General features: G+C 45.8%; 2 protein-coding genes across 6 annotated transcripts in view; both read right to left on the bottom strand.

Moving 5' to 3' along the window:
• Positions 1-23,230, bottom strand: part of man1a1 (mannosidase, alpha, class 1A, member 1) — a 29,142-nt gene extending 5,912 nt beyond the window's left edge. Inside the window, exons 1-5 of the mRNA XM_049757575.2 lie at positions 22,530-23,230; positions 14,498-14,594; positions 10,478-10,593; positions 9,038-9,118; positions 1,014-1,108 (exon numbers count right to left, since the gene is read on the bottom strand). Coding sequence (XP_049613532.1) covers positions 1,014-1,108; positions 9,038-9,118; positions 10,478-10,593; positions 14,498-14,594; positions 22,530-23,045 — 905 coding nt within the window. The 5' untranslated portion in view covers positions 23,046-23,230. The remainder of the gene's footprint in view (positions 1-1,013; positions 1,109-9,037; positions 9,119-10,477; positions 10,594-14,497; positions 14,595-22,529) is intronic.
• The window catches only part of tbc1d32 (TBC1 domain family, member 32), a 34,705-nt gene continuing 32,955 nt past the window's right edge, over positions 23,045-24,794 (bottom strand). For 3 of the 5 annotated variants that reach the window (XR_011085999.1, XR_011085998.1, XR_011086000.1), the window contains one exon: positions 23,045-24,094. The gene's annotated coding sequence lies outside the window, so the exon portion shown is untranslated. The remainder of the gene's footprint in view (positions 24,095-24,794) is intronic. The other 2 variants (XR_007488910.2, XR_007488911.2) reach the window with 2 other exon arrangements.

The following is a 24,794-nucleotide window of genomic DNA, read 5'->3' as shown; positions in this document are numbered from 1 at the left end:
GCCTATTAATCAAACGGCGAGACCCCAAGAGCTTAGCATTGATTGCTTCGGCCTTTGAGCCGCAGAAGGAGCACATCTGTCAAATAAAATGACTTTTTTTTTTAACGCAAGCTATTGAGAGGAAGATGAAGAGCGACAGAAAACTGTCCAACTTCATTACATTCGTCAACGCCAACTCAAAACGCAATTAAAGATTCAAACTGGAACAGAAACGCCTTTTGGCCGAGTTAGCTTTCTGTCGCTACGTCGGGGAAACTTGGAGCTCGCAGAAGATTCAATTTGTGTGTTGGAATAGAACTGCTGTGCCTTTCAAGTTTACATCAAAGTGACGCCAGGACATTGTACCAAAAAAAAACAAAACAAATTGGGACGCACGCCTCCGAAGCATCCCGGATAGCGGAGCAAAAATATCCAGAACTTGGATTGATTCATAATAACCGGCGCTGAATTGGTGCCAACAGATGCTAACAGGCTCAAATGTTCTTTGGTCAGCCCGAACGTTAGCGAATGTCAATAGTGTCGATCAGTGGGATTAAGCGGCATTTTTCCTCTCGGTTGGTGCCAATCAATGCTCCCTCAGAGGATCTCTTTCGAGTTTAGCGAGAAGAAGCCGTGGCTCCGGCGGATGGGCTAATTAGCATTGAGCGAAGACACCGTCAATTCTTTTGTTTCTCCTCAAAATGCTTGAAAACAAATCTTCCTGTTCAATTAGCATTCAAATGTTCACCGCCGCGCTCGCTAGCTAGCTTGGCCGTGTAAACACACAGAGGAACTTTATTTGTAACAGCCCATTTAGTCCCATGACGACAGGGATTTTAATTAGCGTCTGATAAACCGGCGCCCGTTTACTCTCGGGGGCCCGTGGGGTTGAAAAGAGACAAAATGGAGGACGACTGTTCTCTTCATTAGCGGGTGTTGCGGAGAGAAGGCCGACGGAAATAATAGGCGAGGAAGCTATTTGGATTTTTCTTTTTTTTTTGAAGCTTGAGAGTCAGATTATATTGTCTTCTTACCTTTTGAGGTTGAGCAAGGCCCACGGGATTCCTGTAGGCGTTTTAAAGGCCGGGAGCAGTTTTTCTCCAAGCTCCACCGCTTTTCTGCGGAAAACCTGCGGAGATAAACATCGATTACCTTCTTCACAATGGGCAGATAGAAATACTTTGAGGCAACTGGAAAGTCGTGAAAAGTATGGCGGTCAGCAAGCCCCTCCCGCCTGGAGGTTCTCGAGCACTGTCATGTCTCCCGTCAGCCTCCATCTGTCATCGCAGAGAATAAACACCAGTGCGAGGCGGGAAATGACTTGCGGCCACGTCACTCCCCAGAGAAGGCAGCGGGAGAAGACCGGCAAAAAACACGAGCCGAGCCGGGTGGCGAAGCTCAAGAGGCCGCTTGTCAACAGTGGAGTGGAAACGCCCGCCAGGAAGCAACATCGACTAGTCCGTGCACATTTTTCATGAGAATACAAAAGGGGAATTTTCAGAGTTGGAAGATGGGGGAGAAAATTCCACGTCAACGGCATCTTACGGAATCTTTTTTTGTTTTAATGACTTCCTGACAGCAACTCGTAAAGGCTTGGTGGCACCGCCGATGCCAAATGACCCCGGTGCGAGCACGCGAGTGTGTAACAAGGCGGCCGAGCCCGCTGATTAATGCCTTTAATAACGCGTGGAGCGCACCGCGGGTGGAATAAAAACACTCGCAGGGACGCACAGGAGTATAATTTCAACACGCCCCGGCGTCCAAGTCTATCACGGAGCAGCTTTAATAAGCCGATGAATTATACAGATGCAGAATAAAGCGAGGGAGGCTGCGATGATTAGGAAAAACTCGTGTTGATCATCACGTTGCGCAAATGGACGAGCGAGGTGCTCGGCCGTTTATTTCTTTGGCGACCTTCAAACGTCGCTCTCCGGCGGCGGCGGGCAAAATGGCCAACTTCCAGAGGGATAAAAAAAAGTAGGCTAGGCCGCGCTGTTTCTCCATCAATTATCCGGCAGCCTTTAAAAACGTCCTGCGCGTCTCCTGCTCCATATTCTCTGACCTGAATCACGACGGCTGTCGCAGCTTTTTTTTCGTCCTCTCGTCTTCTATTTTATTGTTTGGATGCACTTTGAGATGACCTTCTAATCAGAAAGGCCCGGAATAAAGCGTGGCGTTTACGGCCACGTCCTTCTCCAGCCCTTCGAGATCCGCCGGTAGTTTATCACAAGGCCCGTGTTGAAAGTTGATTTCCTGAAGTTGACTTGGAGACTTCAGAGTGAGCGTTGCCAATTTAATTCCCGCCCAGAACGACAGAACAAGCGGAATGGTTGTCACATTTTACGTTTGGCTGGAAAGGAGAAAGCAATCACAGAGTCAATAGCCGAAGACGCGCTGGCCATTTGTACAAAAGCGGCCATTTTTTCCCCCTCCGCTTGTTGGAAACACAGCAACGGATGTAATGGAGCGGCTGAGCCGTGTCGTTTGACGGCTCATTTCACCATTTTATATCGCTGAGCATTTAGCTTTTATTAGGCGCTGTCTTCAAATACAGGCAAAAAGGGCATTTTTCAGCGCTTTGTTTCACATTATCTGTTAAAAAAAAAAAAAAAAAAAAGGAAAATACTCATTAAATCCCACACTGTGCATTTAGTGGAGTGTTAGCGACTTGATTTTCTGTGTATTTGTAATCACGACTGGGGGATTTGGAAAGCCGGAGCTCCGACGGCTTCTAATTCAAGCGACGTGTCAAACGTGGCACGCGTTACCGCCCCGCGAAGCCCAGAATGCACCGAGCCGAGCTGGCTCGGATGCGAGACGCACGCGCACACGCAAACTAGACAGCTTTGAGGATGCTGTTGCTTTGTGCACTGCGTCGGAGTGTCTCTCTCGCTCGCTCGCTCGCTTTTTCGCTCGCCCTCTCTCAGCGGCTTTATTAGGCTCCTTCAGGCCGACGGGTGGCAAGTGGAGCCCAAAAGAGCGTCATAATTAAAAGCTACAAAAGGCGCCTGGGTGTGGAACAGTGTCAAGGCTGCACTTGCGTGGAGTCAAGCGCGACTGGGAGATGTTGCGCTTCCCGTTGGGGCTACGTTTACCGCTACGGTGAACTCGCCGCCTTTAGCGCTAGCATATGCTCCATATAAATATAGAACAGAAAAAGTATGAACAACATGCCATCGTTTTTTTTAAGCACATTTTGGCGGTGAGGGTACATTTGTACTTGTCAACGTAAATAAATCACGAGCGTGGCAAGATGGCAGAAATGCATTCGAGTATTTAAAAGCAAATGCAACGGGATGCATCTGACTGCTGACTCAGCATTTTTCTTTTTAAATACGCCGCTGTTTAGTGGTGAGGATTTGCATTTAAAAAAAAAAAAAAAAAAACCTGCTGCCTCGGTGGAAGAGCGACACTCGGGTGACACGATTTAAGTATTCCCGGGGAGGTGACAAGTGGGCGCTAAGAACGATTTAACAGGCAATTAGAGAGGCGACAATTAACAGGGCGCATAAAAACCGCTGGACTCAAACAATCGTGAATCACAGCTAAACTAAGTTAAGTACTCAAAACCGCTGTGGATGTCACCTGATGGCCAAAGCTTGCAACCCTGAGGGCGGGCCCCGGGGATACCAGCGCTCTTTTCACGCTCCCGAGTGCACATCGGGGCAGATTGCGTCACCTTTACGCCACGTTTGACACCGGCGCTTAAAAGCTGGTCGACTATACGCTTGACATTTCACGCCGGGAAAGAAAGAAGAAAAAGTCTTTTAAGCGGAGCGTTTAGCGGAACAGCTTGGAAATGAGTGCAAAAGGGCCTCGGGGCCAGTACTGATGCTGCAAGTTTTGGAAAACGCACGTGTAGCTTCCATTTACGACTCGAAAAGCAATCAAAATTGAACAGTCAAGATGCTTTGATTACAGTAAAGCCCGACCACTGGTCACGTGACCTCGGCGCAATCCACGACAACGCGCTCAGTCACGCGGAAAATATATGACAGCGATTAAAAAGAAGCGTTTGATATCAACAGCGGCTCGGATTTAAAAGTCCAAACGCAGCTCCTCTTCCGTGTGATTACTTATCCTGAAGCAGATAGATTTAATCTGTCATGACGCTAACAAAGAATTACGAGGACGCGGGCGGATTTGCAATCACACAAATGATTCTTACCTGGATGGTGTTTATTTGGGCGGAGCAAATTGAAATGGAGTCGCTGTGATTTACAGCGCAGGGCTAACCTTTTTGTTGAGGCGATTAATTTTCATTATAATGTTGATCGCGGCTTGCGCGTGGCGTAACAAAGCTGCCAAATGTTAGCAGGCGGCAATAAATACAACAACAAGGTTTTGGTGGCAAACTCTTCAAACACTTTGGCCGAGCTCTTATTTATGGACACGGTTGATTTAGTGGTTTGGAAAGTATAGTTTTCTACTGCCGGGAATTATTATTATTATTTTTTAAAACAATCGTTTGGCTGCATGTGTGGTTTACGAGAGGAAATATTAGCAACTCCGGTCCGCCTTTGGCTCACTGGCATATAATCTCATTACATCAGACAGTCGCTGTCGACCCCCCGTGCGGCTCGCAACTACTCGGACAACGAGATTAGCGGCAACTCGACGCTGGCGGCGTTGGAATTAGCATGTGCGACGCCGGATGGCGTGAAGATGCGCTACGCTTCTTAATCCTGCCGCTTGATGATCAAGGCAAATTCTCCTTGTGGTCGGGACGGATTTGATATGAACTGGGTGAACTTGGACAATGAGATTAGGGGAAAATTGATGCTCACGGCCGCTACCTTTAAATCGTGTGTGGGGGAGTTAATCTTTCTTAAAGCTAAGCTTCCCTGACCGCTGCTATAAACTCATTTAGAAAGACAACCTAACAACACTCAAGGTATATATTCTTTATCCTCAGTGAACAGGACTCGCAGCAGTTGTTAAAAGTCTTTGCTATTTTTTTTTTTTTCACGAGCGTATTATATCGCGCCCCGGTGGCCAAGCTGTGCACACCAGATGTCACAATAAATTGCGCCCGTATTCTCCCCTTGTTTTCCGCTTCCCGACTATGTTGTAAAGAAGGCGGATTTAACGTGACATCCTACTGGCCTGACGCATCACGCTCCGCTTCCTAATCTTCCTCCGATTTCACTCTGGTGCCCAGGACAGATTTGACCATCTGAGAGGAGATTAAGAAAGATATGCAGCAAATTAATTGTCGACGTTTCCTGCAAGGAAGCCTCATTTGGATGCACACATGTGTGTGTGTGTGTGTGTGTGTTGAAGGCTCGCTGATGGCGGGCGGTGCCAGGGGGCTTGTTTTTCCCCACCGCCACCCGGCAGCAAAGCCAATTTTCCCCGGTGAGTGAATGGGATTTCCTGAGGACCGGAGATAGAAGCCGTCTATCGGCTGGCGCTGGTCCGCTTGTAGGCCGGGCCCACCCGGTTGGCGTCGCCACAGTGGCCGGCTTTGTGTCGGCTGCCTGCTCTCTTTCAATTACAGATTCGATTTTTTTTAAAAAAATATTCGCATGAACGATTTAATGCGAGGTGGAACTTGTACACTACATTTAGGTCGGCTAAGAAAAAAAAAAATTTCCGCCGAGCTCAGGAACTCGGTCGCGTTTCTTCTCGCCGTGTCAATGTCATTTGCGACGCGTGTCATGGATTCGCCGTTTTTTTGAATCCTCGGCGTGACTTCCAAGAAAAGTGCAAGTCATTGCACAATTACGGTTCGGCTGGCAGGGTGCTGCCACGTATTGTTTTTATTGAATTTGGTCTTCTGAAGAGTGGTAGGCAATTTCCCTTGATAAATAAACAATCTATTTTTCTGTAAATGCTGCACTGCGCAGCACAGGGGGGAGGGGGGGGGGGGGCTGAGTTTCATTTCTACAAAGGCGAAAATGCGGCGCATCGTTTAGTCAGATCATTTGAAATGATTTCAAGTGGGATTGAAAATTGACTTCCTATAAAAGTAAATTGAGTTGCAAGTATAGTTATGGAGTTAAGCAATCCATTTACAAATTGCAAAAATAAAAAAAATGTCGCAGATAAAAATGAGAGGGTAGAAACAAAATGAGTTAAGCCTTCCCACGATACATGGGAACAAATTGAGGAGTCAGCAAAAAAGCGTATATTTTCAAATTGGATTTGTAATATTAATTTGTGCCCAATACAGATCCTTGCGGGACACCGTAAATCATTATTCACTCTGATTATCTCATTTCAAATCCAATCATTTGATTTAATAACATTCCGGCAAGCTAGGGAAAAAAAAAAAAAGATGTTTTGGACTGGCGGTATTTTCGAAACACGGCTGGAGTTAAATGAATCAGTGTTCACCTCATCCTTAACTTGATGCCACTGCACTCAATTTGTTTTCCAACACCAGCCACAATTTGGTCTGTGCTAAAATCAATGCTAAAATCCTTGTTTTCCTTTCTTTTTTTTTCCATTACCCCATCGAACAAAGAAAGTGACACTCCGAAGAACCCCCCCCCCCCCCCCCCCCCCCCAAACAAGCTGACATCTCTTTTCGTGTAGTTTCCCAAAGTCGTGTTGAATCACAGCAGTCTGCGGGGGAATAAACTCACATTTTATGAGTTTTTCTTTTTTTTGTCACTGCGCTTCCCTCGCTGATTTCTACCTCCCCCCCTCCCGTAAAACTGTTTTATCGCGGCGACTATCAGGACGTCTTCACTTCCCTCCTTCGCTCTCTCTCTCCATCATCTGAGTCACTTGCCAAGAGCGGGCCGAGCCGTCTAGCGTCAAGGTTTTTAGGGTGATTGCTTCTTATTTGTGCTTTCCACACGTGGCTTGCTCTTCTGTACCTGCCAGTATTTTCCGGTTCTTGCCCTTTGGGGCTCATCTTTCCCTCCCTTGGCATTGATGCATTTGCGCTTCGTGACTTACAGCGTGATGAATATGCGACAAAAAAAAAAAAAAAAAAAAAAAAAGCAGGCGGCAAAATAATGTCTTTGTCTTGATAGCGCTGTCACGCAAGCTTTTGTTAGCTTGTGGGGTGGATCTAAAATTGGGAAGCTAGCTTATGCCGAGTTATCCTTCAACTGCAGGCTAACATTAACGCTGTGTCGGGAATAAAATCTGACCGGGACACAAGCCTGGGGGCAGAAACAAAGCTTTTAATAGTGATTAGGGAAAATACTTTTGCTTCAAAGACAAGTGACCCAGATTGTGTTTACGGCGAGACGTGCTAACTGTAGACCTTGAGGCAAGGAAAAGTTTGGGCGAATAAGCCAAGAGGCATTTCAGCCTCCTTTTACCTAAAAGTAATATCGTGTCCTTGTTATTTTTGATCCCAGCAATTTAAACTTAAAGCTAATGGCTAAGCTAACAAATGGAGAGTCAATATGTACATCTTTGGTCCGAGGAATAGAAATTGTGTTTATAATGAGTCACAAAATTAGCAGGATATTTTGGACTTTGAGTCATCAAACTGTTTAAAATCAAATTCGACATCAAGTTCCAATCTCACGAGCGTCGGTAACCTTGGAAACACTTTCAATCTATTCTCCCACCTTCTTCTATTGTGAATATGTCAGAGTCGTTAGCCGCGTGCTAACCGCCATTAGGAGCCACTCTGCCGAGTGACCTTCACCGGCGGCGAAGGCCACCAATCAGCCGAGGAGCCGGACTCATAAGAAGGGAGGGAGGCGTGCGATGACTTTTGAGTGCCGCGTATTGATTGACTCATTTAAAAAAAGAAAGAAAAAAAGAAAAAGGCGTTTATGAGCGAGTGGGGGGGGGGGGGCATTACGCATTCAAATCATCCGCTACCTGCACAGATTCCCGTCAAGAGCTTTTTGTCCTCCTTTCTGTGTGCCAATCAAGCCGGCTGGCTTTTTAAAGCACGCTGATGATTATTAATGTTATTCATCGCCCGATGTCGACGTGCAGATGTGGGTCGTGTGCTCTTGTTGAAAGTCTAAATTTATACTTTTCACAGCACTTCTAAAACATCCTTTTCTTCTACATCAGGCGGAATTTTACGTTGCGTGAGGACTTCTTAGATAACGCGCAAACAATAAGATTTATTTTTACGAGCGCACTCAAAGAGGTTTTTTACAAGCCGCGCCGACGCTAACATCGCAGCCATTGTCTTTTATTCATTTTTCAGCGCGGGTGAACAAATGAGCGACGAGACGCAACAAAAGCGCTAACTTGTTGACTTGTAATTGGTTCCGCTCTCGAATACAATTTCCCCTCAAAGGAAATAACCGTGAATCCAAATAATCAGTCCAAAGGTCTTAAAACGTTTATTAGTCCAATTTGGTCAGATTCCTGCCATAAATGTTTCAATAGATATGAAGCCAAGTATTAATCGTTGCTATATTTTAGTGAAGCAAAAAAATCGTTTTGTTGAAGGCTGTCATTTTTTTCCGATCGATTCTTTTTTATTTCGAGTCATTTGGCCGTCGCGTTGTACCCCGACGCTTATTTTTGGGTTATCGTAGCCTTGCACTAGAAACAGGATGCATCAAAGGGCTTGGTAAATCTTATGTAAATCATTCCCATCCTGCAATACATTTTTCAAGAAGCGGGGGAAAAAAAAAAACTCTGCAAGGCCGCATAAAAAAAAAAAAAGGGGAAGGAGGAATGAAGCAACAACAACAACGGGCACATTTTGAATTTCCGGCTGGCGAATTTGAAGCACGCGCCGCCGCTGTCGGTGAACATTTTTGCAGCTAATGAAGGAGAAGACGAAGTGAGGCCCTCGCTCGCTAGCCCAAGACACAAAATGCAGCTTAAAGGCAGAACAACATTGACAATCAGGGCTGCAGTCAAATCTCTGGCGAGTTAGCCTAATTTTTTTTCGAGGTTTTCAGAAGCTCTGTGGGGGGTGGGCTATCGATTCTTTAGCGCAGCCTTATAATTAATTAGGAACAGAAGCATATCATTAAGAAGGAAAAAAGAAAAAAAAAAACCCGCTGATGTCATTTTCAGGGCGTTGTTACCGAGCAGATTTGTTCACTTCGCCACATTGTGACCTTCTCGTGAACACCAATAAAGTTATTTCCCCCCGTTTTCCCGCCATTCTTACCTCTTTGCCGGACAGGTAGTACGCCGACAGAAGGCCTCCCACGAAGCGGATGTTCACCTCGAAGACGGACACTTCGGCATTCTGGGGGGTAAAGATGAGAGAGACCACAAAAATTTAAAAACTCAGAAGCTAGTTTGACTTAGCAACGGTTGGTGAACATTTTTTTTAATTAATTTTTGAGCGACAGCCGAGCGCGCTTACGCAAACTCAGTTTTATTTGCTGTCTCGCGCAGATTAGACGACAAAAAACAAACAAAAAAAAAAAACACGGCATGCTCTGTCCTGTGCCAGCAACAATTTCAATGTTTTCTCCCCGAGTCGCTGATTGCAAAGTTGGATTGGGCAGCTAATTAATCCCTCGCTGAACAAAACAAAACAAAACGATTTCCTCCATAACCGCTAAGACAAAAAGTATGAAAGATAGCATAAATTACAATTTTTATTCGGCGTCGGGGAAAGTTTTTTTCTTTGTGAGGCTCAAACTATGTCTTCGTGTATTGCAATAAGTGCTTCGTCAGCTCATTGTTATCGTTTTAGCACCACTCGTGGCTCTAAAAGCCCAAAAGTTTGAGGAGATGACGTCACCTCGGATGAATGCTAATGAAGCCGCCGGCCGTCGGCGAAGAACACCCACGCCCTCGCTTTTCATTGTCAATCCTTGAGATGATCATTAAATTTGATGCCATGTTCCAACCGCATCAGATAAAACCCGTTAGCAAAAGTTTTTGGAGGTGCATTTTAAGGCCCCCCATAAAAAAAGCAATTCATTTGTCTGGAGAATAATAACCGACTGCACGCTTGGCGCCCGGGTCCTAATTAATAAACATGAATGCAAAATCCATTTTGGTACAAGGGCCATAATTACCAACGTTATTATCTGTACAGGGAAATGTCATTCTCGTTGCTTTCCTATTAGTGTGCATCACACACACGGGCGGGCGGGCGGGCTGCGACTAACAACAGGACTGCGGCGAGATTCTGTTTAGCATTCAGGTGAGTAAAAAAAACGTTCTCGGCCGCGTTAAGATGGCTCGGCGTGGCCGCTTTGGCGTTCGTCAGGCATGTAAACGAAGGTCGGGCCTTTCAAGGTGCCTTGGCGGGGCTCAGATCGATGACTTATTGAGTGAATGATGCGCGTAACCTTTCGCTAACTCGTGTTAATAAACACACGCCAGCGTGCACGCTCTCATACTTCACACATAAAATTAGGAATGCAATCACACGCACAAACATGCCCACACACTCTTGCAGACACACACACACCCTTATTGCTTTTTGCTCTCATTAAATTACGCAAGCGTAACGAATGTTTTTGACTCCCATGAGCACGACAATTTTGATATGAAATGCTCCTATCGTTTCATCTCTGTTGTTGTGACAGTGAGGGATGTTAAAGTTGCCTTGAGATATGCACGACAGATTTGCTCGTGGTGGGCTCACCACGTTGAAGTCCAGGTTCTTCTCCACCCACTCGGTGGCGGCGTCAAAGTCCTCAAACATCTCCATGATGTAGAGCGTATCCAGAGCGTCCACGATGGTGGCGCCCTTGATGCTTCCTGGAAGATAAAATTCAGACAAATGACGTCACAAAAAAACCCCCAGAAAAAATATAAATAGAAATAACCTGTTAGGGTTTTTCAGGTTATCATTATCGTAGGATCATGTTGGAATGCAACCTGTAATTAATAACCTAGCTGGATTAGTTTTATGCTTATGTTGGAATGCAACAGGTAATAAATACCCTACCATGTCCTCTTTATCACAAGGTCCTATTTGTCATAATTCTCTGAAATGCAACCAAAAATAATAATTATTATTACCATTTCCCATTAACCAGACATGATCTAATAAATAAATAAATGAAAAAAATAAATCACAATTTGGGGAATTTTCGTCAAACATTTTTTGTCTGATAAAACCATTTTCGTGACAATATACAGCAAGTGCTCGGTTCCTTGTGGACTCATCGGCGGCTTCAGTCTCGACAAGACGTTTCCGGCGACTCGTCCTTCTTTCCACCTTTGTGCGAGTCTCTGGAGGTGAGGAAGCTTTTTTTTTTTTCTTCCCCGTGTCTATTGTCTTGTCTCACAGTGCTCCCCCCCCCTCAGCGCTCCTCCTATTTGGCACTGAGTGTCCATGAGAGTGATACAGATGACTCCGACAGTGACCTGAATACTAATATTATCTTTTTTTTCCCCCTTTTTCTTTCCTGTGACTGATACTAGAGCAAATGGTAACAGTGCAGTTTGATTCTAGAAGGTCATAGCTTTTCTTCCTTCCTTCTTGCGTTTCTGCTGATTTATTCCGTTTTTATTTGGGAGTACAATGCTAGCTCCAATTCCCCACCTTGCAAGTCTCTTTGTATTCACTGTTTGTTCTGTCGGGGCGCCGTGGGACGACAACGCGTTTGTTGTGTGTGAAGAAACACAAACAGGGGAAGAAAAAAAAAAAAAATCAATTGTTAATTCCTTTTTTTTTTTTTTTTACGTTTTATTTGGATTGTAGAAGAACCTCGGGGGATGTTTCTATAGCAGCTTATGGCGCAGCTTACACCTGGGATATGACAGGACAAGAGCAGACGATTTTAAAATGTTTTAAGAAGCTTAAAACGATTTTTTTTTTTAAAAACCGCCAGCGGGTCTGGAACACGTCTTGCGCCATAAACAACTCTACAATAAAGTTATTCCTGCTGGGCCTACATAATCTTTTTTCCAGCGTGTAAAAACAATGGGTAACTTCAACAATGGCCTCACGATCCTCGATGGCCTTTTCTACCTCGTCGCTCCCAAAAAAAGATCATCTTGAAACGACTCAGTATTTAGCGCGCATGACCTGATGTGACTTGCCCGCTTCCTCTTCACTGAACCGCCGCCGCCGCCGCCGTCTTCGGCTCAGCTCACATTGTGTAAAAAACCTGATTCTTTTGTACTCTGCTCTTGGATTGTGTAACACTAAAAAATTTAAGGTCTTACGTGTTTTATGTCAGTTTTTATTCCCCCCCCTCCCCCCGAGTAATAATTTGATTTGTAAACAATCATTGTGAACAAAATCTAACAAAGAGCCTCATTAAGTCACAGTTGAGAAACTGAACCGACCATGACTGAACACGTTTTTCCCCCCGAGCGTGCCAGTTCCACTTCCTGTTATTGTGCTTTCCTCTCTCGCCAGATGCAACTTGTAGCAAGACGTATAACCTCTCTCGTGCCCTGGCGGACAAGAAAAATAAAAAGCATCCGGCGCGGCTTGCTGACTCAGCAGTCAAAGTGTCGTCGCTGTTAAAAAGAAGCCGTGCCCTTGCGCGTTCAATTACGACTCCCGTTCTAAAGTCGGATCTCTAATCCGACAATTTCATTCGCCGAGTAAGCGCCCCGAGTGTTCGACGGGGGGTCGCCGGGGAGGTTGTTGGCTGGAAGAGATGGTTGGGCCGCGGGCTAATGCCGTAAAAGCACACAGCGTGTTAGCCTTGCAACCTCATGTTGCTAACGTCAACAGATTTTCTGGAGGTGACACTTGATAGGCAACGCCGCAGTTGACTGACTGAAAGAAAGAAAAAAAAAAAAAACTCTTTGCTTTAGAAGAGATACGTGTCCAAATCAAACATACGGTTTTATTTATTATTTTATTTTATTACGGACGATCCCCTGAAAAAGCAACAACGCGACCTCAATTGTGCGTCGATTAATTAAGCTAATGAATTAGCTAATGTGGGCACACAATAAAGGTACACGATGATACGAACGTGGTATCTTTCTAGAATGTGCGTGTGTGCGCGCCGCCTTCATCTCGTTCAAGCCTCCGCGCCGGCGTGGAAACCTGAGGGAAGGCAGCGGCGGAATTATGCCATCTATCTCAATTACTCGCACTGAATATGGGCTTCAGACGCACAACGGCGCCAATGGCCGAGCGGAGGCTGCAGCCGCGGACTCAATGTCAAATAACATAAGCCGGTGAACGACTCGTCTGGAAATACCGCGGGGGGTTGGGGGGGGGAGAAAAACATGTTTTCTCCTGCAATGGATGATAATGTGTGCGTGTCTCTGAGGATGAAACTCTGGGAAAAAAAAAAAATGATGAGGGAGGATTTCTTTTTAGCCTGCAAGCAGAGGTACAGCCTTAAAATGTTGACAGCTAAAAACGCCATTTGACTCAAAGCACGGTTAAACACAAAAGGTGGAGCAGCACGTGTTGACAGAAAATATAAGAGTACCCTTAGACATATATTTTTTTATCCTCTGTTAAGAAAGATTTTGTCTGTAAAAACACCAGAAGGAGCTTTTGGATTCTCCCTCTAATTCTTTTCCCCGGCTGAAATTTTGTTGTATATTTGGTCCAGAGCGGCTTAAAGGCGCCACGTTTGCTTTATTCCACGTTTTGACCTTGCAGCCTCGCGGCTCTGCGATTAAGGCGGATGAGAAATGCATCAGATTACTCGACACGAGGTCGCTGTTTGTTTTTTTTGCGACTTATATAGAAAATAATAGCCACTGTGACATGTTTGCTGTGGCAAGAGAAAGAAATGAGGTTTGGGGAAAAAAAAAAAAAAAAAGAGGGACAAATGCCTGTGGGCGCATGACACGTAGAAGGAAGGACTCCCATCAGTCTTTTGCACGTCCTTTGGGGCGTCAACAAACGGCAGGACAATGTAGGAAATATTACGACGGGGCTTAAATTTGTTTTGAACCAAAAAAAAAACAGCCGGGAGTGTTTTGACAGGAAATCCAGCTGCGCTTTGTTTACCAACAACGACGACCAATTACATTTAACCTTCAAGCCCACTTCAGGTTTTTGTTTTTTTTGGCTTCCCTTTCAGCTTACAGACACAGTATAGAAATAAAAACTTTTTTTTTTTTAGCACTACCCAATTATTTGTGCGAAAGGCAGGTCGGAAGGAAATTTGTGCCTCATTTGTGGCGTGTTGAGCGCGTTCAAAGTGTATTTATAGAAGGCGGATGACAAGACGCAAAACACCGCGCGTCGCTGTGACAGGAGTTTAAATGTGGGATGAAAAGCGTAATCAGACCTCCGACGACGCTTGAATCAAACGCTTTGAACAAACTCAACACCTGCTATTAATATTCAAAGAATATTTTAGGAGGCGGCGGACAACTTTGCGTGGCCCTCGTTTAGGCCTTAAACGGGTATGAAGGTGCACTCGAATAAAACCCGTAAATCCAAAGACCGACAAAATGGCCGACAGATGGGCGGTTTGACCGTCCAAAAAAAAACAACACACGCGCGCCATCAAACGCTAGCGCGGCGCTCGTTAGCTCGACGGGCATTGACAGCACCCCCAAATATGAATATATGATAAGTGTGACATTTAGCGGCGGCCATAGATGGATGGCTCCAAATGACGGCCAATTGGAGCTAATCTAAAGGCCAAGACTGCCGCTGCCAGTGACGCCAAATCAATCCTGACAATGTGTGTGTGTGTTTGGTTTGTGGGGTGTGTGTACTGACCAAACAGGTTGCTGGAGTGGCCTTGCTTGGAGACAGGCCTAAGTTCATTGGAACCCCAGGCGTAGCGTCGGTAGCTGTCCCACGCGTGTTTCATCATCTGGCAGAGGGAACAAAAAACAAAATGGAGTGATTAGACGGACAGCTGGGCGCGGGTTCCGGGTGCGTACAAGAATTCTGTCACGCTTCTTCATGACATCTGTCAAAAGCGAAGAAGCAATTTTGACTCCTCGAAAAGCAATTTTAATGTTAATTAGGCATAGTAATATCCAAGGAAGATTTTTTGGGGGTCAAGATTTGATGTTTCTCACTGGCTTCGACGGAAGCTGCCCTTCGGCCTCCTCCTCGGCTCGCAAACAACTTGTTACGGTGGCTGTTAATGAACTGGCCGGGGCGAGACACCGGCCGGACCCGTGGGTCCTTCTATCGGCGAGACACCTGCTCGGTCGCCGAATGAGTCAGTCAGTCAGTGAGGCGGCCAAGCAGCTTAGAAAATCTCATTTTCAGCTCGGCTAGCTCCTCACCTGTCACACGGTGGCTGCGCAGGCAAAGATAAGAGGGCGCTCAGGGGAGCTTCGCCGACAATAACATCGCCAGATGACACGCGTACCAGAGGCACTTCAAATTTCATGAAGCTACAAAGTGACCACGAGAAAGTGTTTGCGAACGCAAGCCCGATTGGCAAGCGCTCACGATACGACCGCAATTTGTACGTGCGCATTTTCCATGACCATAATCTATTTTGTATCGAAAGACAAAGCAGCTGCTCGCCCGACGGCGTCCGTATAAACCGTCTTTACTTTACTAAATATGTATTTAAGGGACCAAATGTCTTCTCCCACGCACGTCAGCTAGGCAGCCGGCGTTAGCGTCCTCCCAGCTCAAGCCCGTTAATTAAAGCTAGCGAGGCTGCTAATTACAGCTCCTCAGCACGAGAGGAGGGTCGAGAGCAGCGAGCTCCTTCGGGATCGCTTCGGTCGTTCCGGGCCCGGAGCCGCCACGCAACGCAAGGCGTCAACAAATTAGCTTTGGAAATCTGAAGTGTGACAGTCAGCAGACACCTCATTAGGTTCACCTAAATAGAAATACTCGAGAGCGCCGATAAGTTAGTTACGAGGCCGAACACTTCAGCGTGTTATCGGATTCGCGGTCAGCTTCCCGACCTGTTGCCGTTAATTGGATTAGCGGCTCAGGATTCTCCAGGTCGGTCGCGGATATTAGGACCCGCTGCTATTTCACACAAGCTAATTGGCTAAAAAACTCAAAAGCGCCAAGTTGCACGACCGGTCTGGCCCCAGAAAAGAAGCCACCGCAGATGGTCAGTGCGGGCTGCTGGGATACACATTACATTTTCGAATGCTAATGACGCTAATCTGGTAAACAAACCGTTTGGATGTCTGGTTCAAAAACGATTTTTTGTGTCAAGTCTTTCAACATGTGCCAGAACAGGAACATTTCCAGCGCTTTGTAAGCAAACATGAGCTAACTGGTCCAAGCGCAACGTCTAACGAGGCCCTCTCTCGGGGAAAAGGAGAAACCGGAGTTGGTACGGAGTGATTTCCCACTGTGCAGCGCAAACAGCCTCGTACGGCCACCGCGGCAGATGATTAACCCGCCGCGCAAAGGTCGGAGGACTATCGACCCTGCTTTTCTGCTCTGGTTCCAACAATCGGCGCAACGCGCAAAAACATCTTCATGTTCGTCCAAGCCCTTCACAAGCCGACGCATGCTGAGGACTTGAGCGAACACGTTAAAAGATTCCTTTTGATCAAGCTGGTTAAAAGAAAAATAATCTAAAAAAAAATATCTTCCTCCTGTTGCATCATCAAAGTACACAAGGCGCTGTGGACTGGAGTCAGAATAACTCAATGTGGGAGGGGGAAAAAAAACGAAGGGGTTCAAACACTGAACCTCAACAAAAAGTGGTGCTACCGAATGTCAGTTGCCGGCACAAAATGGCCGCTAATTCGCTGCTGCTAACTATTTGAGGAGCCTTTTTGAATTCTTCCAAGCAGTTGAATCAACGCGGCGCCGCATGCTAATCGGACTTCCCGCTGCTCCCTCCTCGGTATGATTAGCCTTAGAAAAGCGAAAATATAAGGGCCGCTCGGCCAGGTGCGAGCACGCCGGAGCGCTAATGGCAACGAAATGAATACCCGCTCAGCGTGATGAGGGCACTCGTGGAAAGGCCAAGTGTGCGCGGGCGGAAACAAAAGATCCAAGAGGACGAAAATAAAAGATGTATTTGCGCCGAGATCATCGACAACATGTACGAGATGAACATTTAGCGGTCGTCAAGTTTGGATTACTGGTTGTGGCCATTTTGTGGAACCGTTGAGCTGATGAGGTCATTCGTGAAACATGACCAAAGTCTTTGCAAAACATTCTAATGAGCCAAAAAGCATTCAATGGCCTGATTGCGGTTTAATGACGCTGATAACGGCATCGGCAGCGATACCTGCGCCGCCACGTTTACACGCTGATCGATATTAGCTGATGGCTGTCTGGGGAGGAGGAAGACGACGGTGGGGGGATGAAATGAACAAGTGGTGAAAAGAAAGAAATCCATACATCAGTGGGGAAAACAGAAAAACAAAAACAGCTTCTGGCAGTTAGCGGAACTCCGGCGGGAATGATTGCCCGCAAAGATGTTACGATAAATGCTCCACGCAGATGTTTGGGCGCCATCCAGAAGCAGTGTGTGCTTTTTTTTTTTAATTAATTGATTAGCATTAAGCTAACCAGACTTCAAGTTGAACTACAGCACAAACTAAAAGTGAGGAAAAAAAAAATCCTCAAAAGTCAGCAATTGACGGTTTGTTTGACAAGGTGAACAAATCAACGACGTCGGCTCGGATGTCAGCTGACCCTTTATGAACGCCGCCGCTGTTTGCTGATCCGATTATTTCGACACCAGATCGATACGCTTACATCATCGGTCAAGGCTTTGTCCCCATTTTCACAACACAATTCCATTTAAATGATTTTTTTTTTTAAACACCTTCAATTTCACGCATCTCCACCTCGCCTTATTCACTGTCTATTATTTTATGGGAGCCGACAGTTATAATATCATCATTATGCCACATCTCCGGGTAGACGGAATTACAGTCGCTCCACTCCGGACTAATTAAGACGCGCATTTAAAAAAAAAGTAACAATTCATCAACTTTCTGCCCAACGTATTATCCACAAAATGGCGTAAATTATTTCCACATTTTTATTGCGGCGGCATCTGTATAATTTGTGACTTGGCATTCAAATTGAATTTAAAGGCCATATTATGGTAATTCGCATGTTTTAAAGTCACTTTAGACAGAATATCTTTGCATGATTAATCATTCACACCTTGTCCTAAAAAAGGGAAGACAATGAAGGCTTGTATTGTATATGAGATGATTGAAAATCTGAAAAACGGTTTAATCTTGGTCTCAATAAATTAAAAAAAAAGAGGCATTTAATTAGAGGTGTGTAGACTTTTGATATTACTGTACCTACACTGGCCCAATGGAATTTTTTGGGGTATTTTACGTTAACTTCTACTGACTCATCAAAGCTTATTCTACTCTCTATTCCTAACATCACCTTCTTTTTTTTTCCTTTGACCGAAATTCTGAATAATTTAGCTGGTGTGTCTTCTCAACTTCTACAGTAAGCGGGTGTGCCACAACAATGCGCCGAGAAAAGAAGGGGAGGAAAAAAAATGCATTTAAAAATAAAACAAAGCGCATTTCAAAGGAGGAGGCGCAAGTCGAACTCAGCAGCTGACATATCGGGTCAAGTCTGGTTTGGGCGGGGAGGCGAAGGAAAGCCGCTCCTTGAATGCCTCGAAGTTGTTTGTGCCAGCGTCGCTCATTATCACTCATTATCACTCATTAACATCATTGCTTTTGGATGGGGGTTAAAGGTTAAATGAAACACCTTCAGATGCGTACTTGCCGTTTCCGCATTCACTCTGATGCGCCAGAAGTTATCCAACAGAAAAATAATTGTAATTCCACCTCGAGTGCGTTTCCCACTTGCTGATCTCACACAAAGTTTTCAACGCTCTCCATCACGGCCCGTTCGCGGCCAAAGGCTAACTCGTTTGCTGATCGCGCAACCGCGCTCGACTAATAAATCACTCGGCTAATTACCAAAAAAACAAAAACAACGAAGAAACTTTTTGCTTTAGTGGCTTGCCACCCCGCCCGGTGCTTAGGCGGTAAAATATGCAAGGCTAACTCGCAATGCTAGAATAAAAACAAAACAAAACAGAGGTCTCAAATACACGGCAGATTGAAAAATAAATTGCCTATGTGATTGACAGCCGCACACTCGCTATTAGACCGAATTGGATTTGGAGAATGAAAAAAAAAATCAGCAGGCCCTGACCCGCGGTGCGGTCGGGACAACGGGGATATTGAATATCCCTTTGCGGTTTTCCGCATCGCCATAAAACGTCTCTTCAAAGAGCCGCGCCGATGGCTTCAAATCAAAAAGTTTGTTGGTGCCAAAATGTAAAACGGCTATCAGACGCCACGGGAAGGTTTCAGGTTTCAAGGCAGCCGTTCCCAAGCAGGCTTTTCACATTCAACTCGGACTTTGGGCCTTTCTAGAAAGCACCACGCCAACTTCAGAAGGCAAATTACATCAAGCCCGAGAGTCTTAACCTCGGAACTAAATCGATGTAACCCTTTAGCGTGTGCGGCGAATATATTCCCCGTTCGCCGCACACGCGATTTGATCAATATCCGCTTGAATGCTAATCAGCTAGCCGCGTTTGTTAGCCGCCAGCGAGGACAAGACAAATGACACCTCCTCGCCCGGCTAATCGGAAAGGCGGAAGCGAACGGGGTCTCGGCCATTAATGTTGACCTCGGCTCGAGGATTTTTACATGCTTGCGTTCACACGGAATCCCACTCCCCCCCTCCCACGCGGGTTTGAAGAGAGTTAGTGATGGCCAGTTGGTATTTCAAGCTTCGGTTTGACGTCGCAACCTCTTTCTGTCAAGTCATTTATGTTTGGCTGTAAAAAACAAGTGGCTAAGAGAGAAAGCGAGCTTTCGGAGACGTGAGGAAGCGTATCGATGTCTCGTTATTGACATTGCAATTAGCCACCGTTTGAAGGCATCAAAGTCTATCAGCTAAATGGCATCCGAACGCACCATCTCAATGAGTCCTCTCGTACGGCTAATCCGACGATAAATCTCAGCACCTACTTTATTTAGCGAGCGGGCGAGGACCGGCCGGCGCTCGGCTTTGTGCGCGGGAGTGGGGAAGACACGTCGACACGAAGCCCTGATGTGCCATTTAAATTTAATAGCACACTTTTGAGCACTTAAAACGGTACATCCGAAATGTTCGGAACGGAATCGCCTGCCATGCTCCAGCATCAAAACATCTCTAATTGAGCCCAGGGCACGCACGAGAACGAGGATCTGGAAATGGTAGCTTTATGATTTTTGGTTTTTTTTGCACGTCTACATAATGTTGGGCTCAGTTTTGTGTTACTTGGATATAAATTATTGCTAATGCTATTTCTAAATATATAAAAAATTACAGTAAAGTCAGGCTACATAGCAAAAAGTCAACAATATAACATTTTAAATAGGGTGAGATACGAAAAAATAATGCAAAGCCACTCAAAGGCGTCGTACAGCCACAAGTCAGCTATAACAACAACCATTAGACGATTAAACGGAGCCTTTTCGGGAATGGCCGGTAACTTGAGCTGACGTAAACACGCAGTTGTGAAGAAGCGGCAGCGGGTCCGGGAGCCAGAAGCAATTAGCTCAATGGTCGATAGAGAAACGGGGGGACTTGGATGCAGCCAGGTTAGGCTGATAAAGAAATTCCATTTCAGGCTCTAAAAGGTTAGCAAAGTGGCTAAATGGCCTGGGTGCAAAGGGTTGGATCTATTTAAAAAAAAAGTTGATCCAGTTAAGAGCAAGACTCCCGGTGTGGTTTTTAATACGGGAACTGAACTGTGAGTAGACTTGAGGGTGCGTCTTTATTTTCCTTTCCAGCTAGCCTGAAACCTGAATCGACTCTCGGTTGTTAGAAACGGATAAAAAGCCTCGTTGGCGGTGTCAAATAACATCACCTCTTCGGACACGCCTTTATTAGCCCCGTTTATCAGCTTCGAGTTTTGGCTTCCTAGAGAGTGTGAGAGAAAGAGAGCCTCCCCGAGTCAAATACATTTGGCTGGTGACATGAACGAGGCGCAGATGTTTATCCTTCAGGGACGCGGCCCTCCGTGGGAAACGCCATTGTCAGTAAACAGTTACCCGCTAGTAGCCTTTGGTTTTGTTTAGCAACAACATGCTGTGTTAGCAGAATCTAAAAGGCCAAGGTTTTGGCTAAGAGAGATTGCCAAAACTCATTTGATATTTACTATTCCGTGGCCCAGCAGCCAGTCAGCCATGGCCGCCACATGTCATTACGTACAAATTAGCCAGCTGCCATTTTGATCCTTCAGGAGCCGTACAAAGTCAATAAAAGGAGCTGCTTGCAAGGTTGGCGTGTTTACTGCTTGTGCAGATCACTCCGTCGCTCGTGTTAAGTCGTATTTACTGATCTTTTTCTCCTCTGGGTGTGTTTTTTTTTTCTTTCCTGTACTTGATCCACAGGGCTCTGGCGTTTTGTAAAGGTGTCAAATCAATGGCGCCAACCCAAGCTTATTGACGCCGCCATGGCCCGGACGATGCTTTTTGTCAAACGACGCGTCCCCGACAGCGCCCGATGCCGCGTTCAGCCCAAGCGGTCAGAACAACCGAGCGACCTTTACGTGCGATTTATTCCGACGGCGGCTGCTCTTCTGAACCGGGTTGATCCAGAACGTCAGGGAGCAATATCAATAGTCATCTACTTAAAAGCTGGGTGAAAAAAATATTGGAATTGCTCACGACTCCAACAAAAAGAACATTTGCTTACCAAAGAGCAACCAAATGTGTTTTTCTCGCCTAAGACACTTCCCAAAATGCAAAGAGTGGGGGTATCAAAGATGAAAGTTGCATTTCTAGAGCTGTCCAAAAACTTTTGTCCGTACTGTTTACAATGGCATATACAGTAAACCGAGCGCAGCACACAAGCCGTCAGCGAATGAAAAATGGACTCCCTTACCAAAAGCTATGTTGTTGTTTTTACGTCATTAATATTTGATCGGTATAAAAAAGCTTGCCCTGAGCCGGACCATTTGCGCTCGTCTTTACGACCTCAATAGCCGAGTTGCAGCTGCTTTAAAACTCGTGCCGTCGCCGGATGAATGATCACGATGTAACAATAATAGAATGAAAGTATGACGCTGCCTTGTTTGCATATCCAAAGGTTGAAAGAGGTGGACTGAGAAAAATAACTTTCTGGAATGTATCAAGGCAAAATGGGGGGAGGAACCACAATGGGACCATGAAAAGAAAAAACACCAGTTCAGAATTATACATACCTTGAAAATGTGTCAACCAAGATGGAAAAAGTTACAAAAGCCTCATGAAGCGTGTCATGTCCTTTTTACAACATGTATGGCAAACATAATAACATCAACGTGCGTTGTGAGAGCAAAGACGTCAGGCAGCAAAATCTTAAATGAGTATTGATTCAAACTCGTTCTGCACCACAACATTATTGGTCACAAATATTGTGCAACACGCAGCCCGGAGGCAGGGCGAGGGGCAACGGAGCCGGCCTGCACGCATTCCTCCCTTTGCCCAGGGGGGCTGCTTGCGAAAGGGGCGATCGCACAGTAAACGCCCCCCCCCCCCCCCCCCTTCTGTCTATCGGATTATTGATTATTATTCTCGGGGCTTTTCGGCAATGGCACAAGTTTGCATCTTTCATTCATGCACAGCAGGCGGTCCGTCAATAAAAGGTCTAATTATGATCATCAAATTTGATTTGATGTCATTTTCGAGCCGAAACAAATGTGGTGTGTTATTAAATAACCGGGACTGTACAGGCCTGGTCGATCATGAAAACAAACAGATGGTGGCATCAACACGTACTGACAACACGGCTGGTAAGATTACATGGAGTTCGGCGTCAAGTTCCTGTCCCTTACCTCCTTGATTTTCGCCCGCCGCTCTCTTGTTGTGTGGTCCAGGGGCTCGCGTCCCGTGGCACCCGGGGGTCTCTGGTACTCGACATAAGGTAGATCATTGAGAACCTTTCCACCTTGAGCCAAACTCTCCTTGGCAACTTTCTCCTTCTCGTTTAAAATGTCTTGCTTGATTTCATCGGGGCGCTTCTGCAGAGTATCCTTGGCCTCCAACAAGGCTTTCTCGTGGTCCTTTTTGATTTTAGACAGGACCTTCTCGTCGCTTGCAGCCGAGCCGGACTCTCCTCCTCCACCGTCCAGTCCGGTGCGGGTGTTGGTCTCCACGGCAGAGGAGCGAAAGAAAACTCCGCTGAGAAGCTTAGTCGAGTCGGGCAGGAAGAAAATCGCACCGAAGCAGAGCGTAATGAAGGCGCTGAACACCAAAAGCAGTATAAATTTCTCTGTCAACCTGAAGGAGGTCGGGTTGGAAGACTTCCTACTCGGGGTGGTTGTGAAAGGCAAAAGAGTTGAAACAGGCATGTTGCTCCGCTTCGTTCTGTCGAACAACGACAAACAATGGCTTTCTCCTCCGTTGTTGAAATGAGCTCTCGTTTGTAATCCGTTCAGACGTCCACCTCCGGAGCATACGAGCTCGACGACGCTAGAGAAAGCGCCGACTTCAAGTTGTCCATAGCTGGGGAGAACGTAAGCAGCTGCTGCAGCGGCACTGTGCGAACGCCAAGCCAATCACCCTTATAGAGAGGAAGAGGCGGGGCTACATTGACTCCGGACGACACGGGCCAATCACCTTTTGCTCCGTGACGAGCGGGAAGACTAGGAGGGCGTGGCTTAATAGGCTGCGGATGACAGTTGACGTTTTCACCAAACTGGATATAATTCAAAATATTAATAATATTGACAGTTGAAAAAAAAAACGCTTCGGTGATAAGCAGTGTGTGATGAAAAGAGAAATATAATTTTGATTGAAATAAATTGAATTTAAGTCCATTTTGAGGTCAAATTAATTACAACCGGAAACCGAATAAAGTATGACTTGACTTTGTGATGGTGATTTCTTACAGGGCAGTCATGTGAGCTTCAGGCCTCGCCATGGTTATGGACGCTACTTTCTGGCGTGACATTCCTTGTCGACTTAGCCGCGGGACATACGTCACGCGTCTCGAGCTCAACCTTCGGCTCGGTAGTCAGGTGACTTATGGCATCAACAGCCTTGTGATGGGGGAAAGAAAGAAAGAATCTGGCCCTAGTTTGTATTTATAAGTACATATACTAAATACTTCGTTTCAGTTTGGCACTTGAAGGTAATACCAAGTTTTCCTGAAACGCATTTCACTTTACTTGCTTGTTTTGACGGCTGGAGATAATAAAAAAATAAAAAAATCATCTCGTCTCAGCCTGACAGATGCCCGCCGTCGCCATATTGGAATTCTCATTCGCAGGGCGGGCGTCAAGTTGTCAAAATGATAGCGCGCCGTACTTATGATTGTTTCCTCCCTGGGCGCGTAGAGATGAGATTAAATGTTGCCTGGCTTCGCTGTAGCGCTTCATTTTCAAGCTAAGAGCTTGTCCTTGAAGATAGACACAGAATCGATCACTTCTCCACTCCTCGGTGGCGCCGATCGCCACGAGGAGTTGAGCTTATCCACCGCCGCTGTCGTCATTGTCCAATGAAGCAATTCCAGTCCGAGTGAAGAAGCAAAAGCTATTTTTCAAAAGTAGCCTGGTGCAGCCGCCATAAGGCAATGACTCAATAAGTACGACCTATGTTTCTTGCCCTCAACTCGGTGCACCGCATATCTCGTTTGTTGCCATTAAGCTGTTGTGACAGCACGTCGCCGACGGCGGACCACTCTGCAAAATGACGACAGCGACGCAGCGGGAGGGAAAAAGAAAGAAAGAAAAAGAGCAGTAGTGGTAATTCTAGCGGCGGATCAAGAGAATTTACAAGAGAAGCTGTCAAGCTGATTTGCTGTCAACGTCCGCGATACACCTTGCAACCAATAGAGGGCGGCGTATTTTTTTTTCAAAATCAATCGAATCACAAACCAAAACATATTAGTATTTGTGAAAATAGTATATTGTGCCATAACCAATTCTTAAATTAAAGTAAATCTGGCTGTGCAGTTTCCCCCCAAAAATTATTTTTCTCCCGCCAGGAAGTACCCCGAGCCCCTGCTTATAAAACATGATGAAATTATCTTACGTTAGGGTGCAAACAATGAACCCAAATATAACGGGCTTCACTCTTGAGTAATAATATTATCAGCA

The sequence above is a fragment of the Syngnathus scovelli genome, chromosome 20 (assembly GCF_024217435.2).
Source record: "Syngnathus scovelli strain Florida chromosome 20, RoL_Ssco_1.2, whole genome shotgun sequence".
NCBI lineage: Eukaryota > Metazoa > Chordata > Actinopteri > Syngnathiformes > Syngnathidae > Syngnathus > Syngnathus scovelli.
Note: the sequence above shows the minus strand (reverse complement) of the source record. Positions and strands in the feature narration are given on the sequence as shown.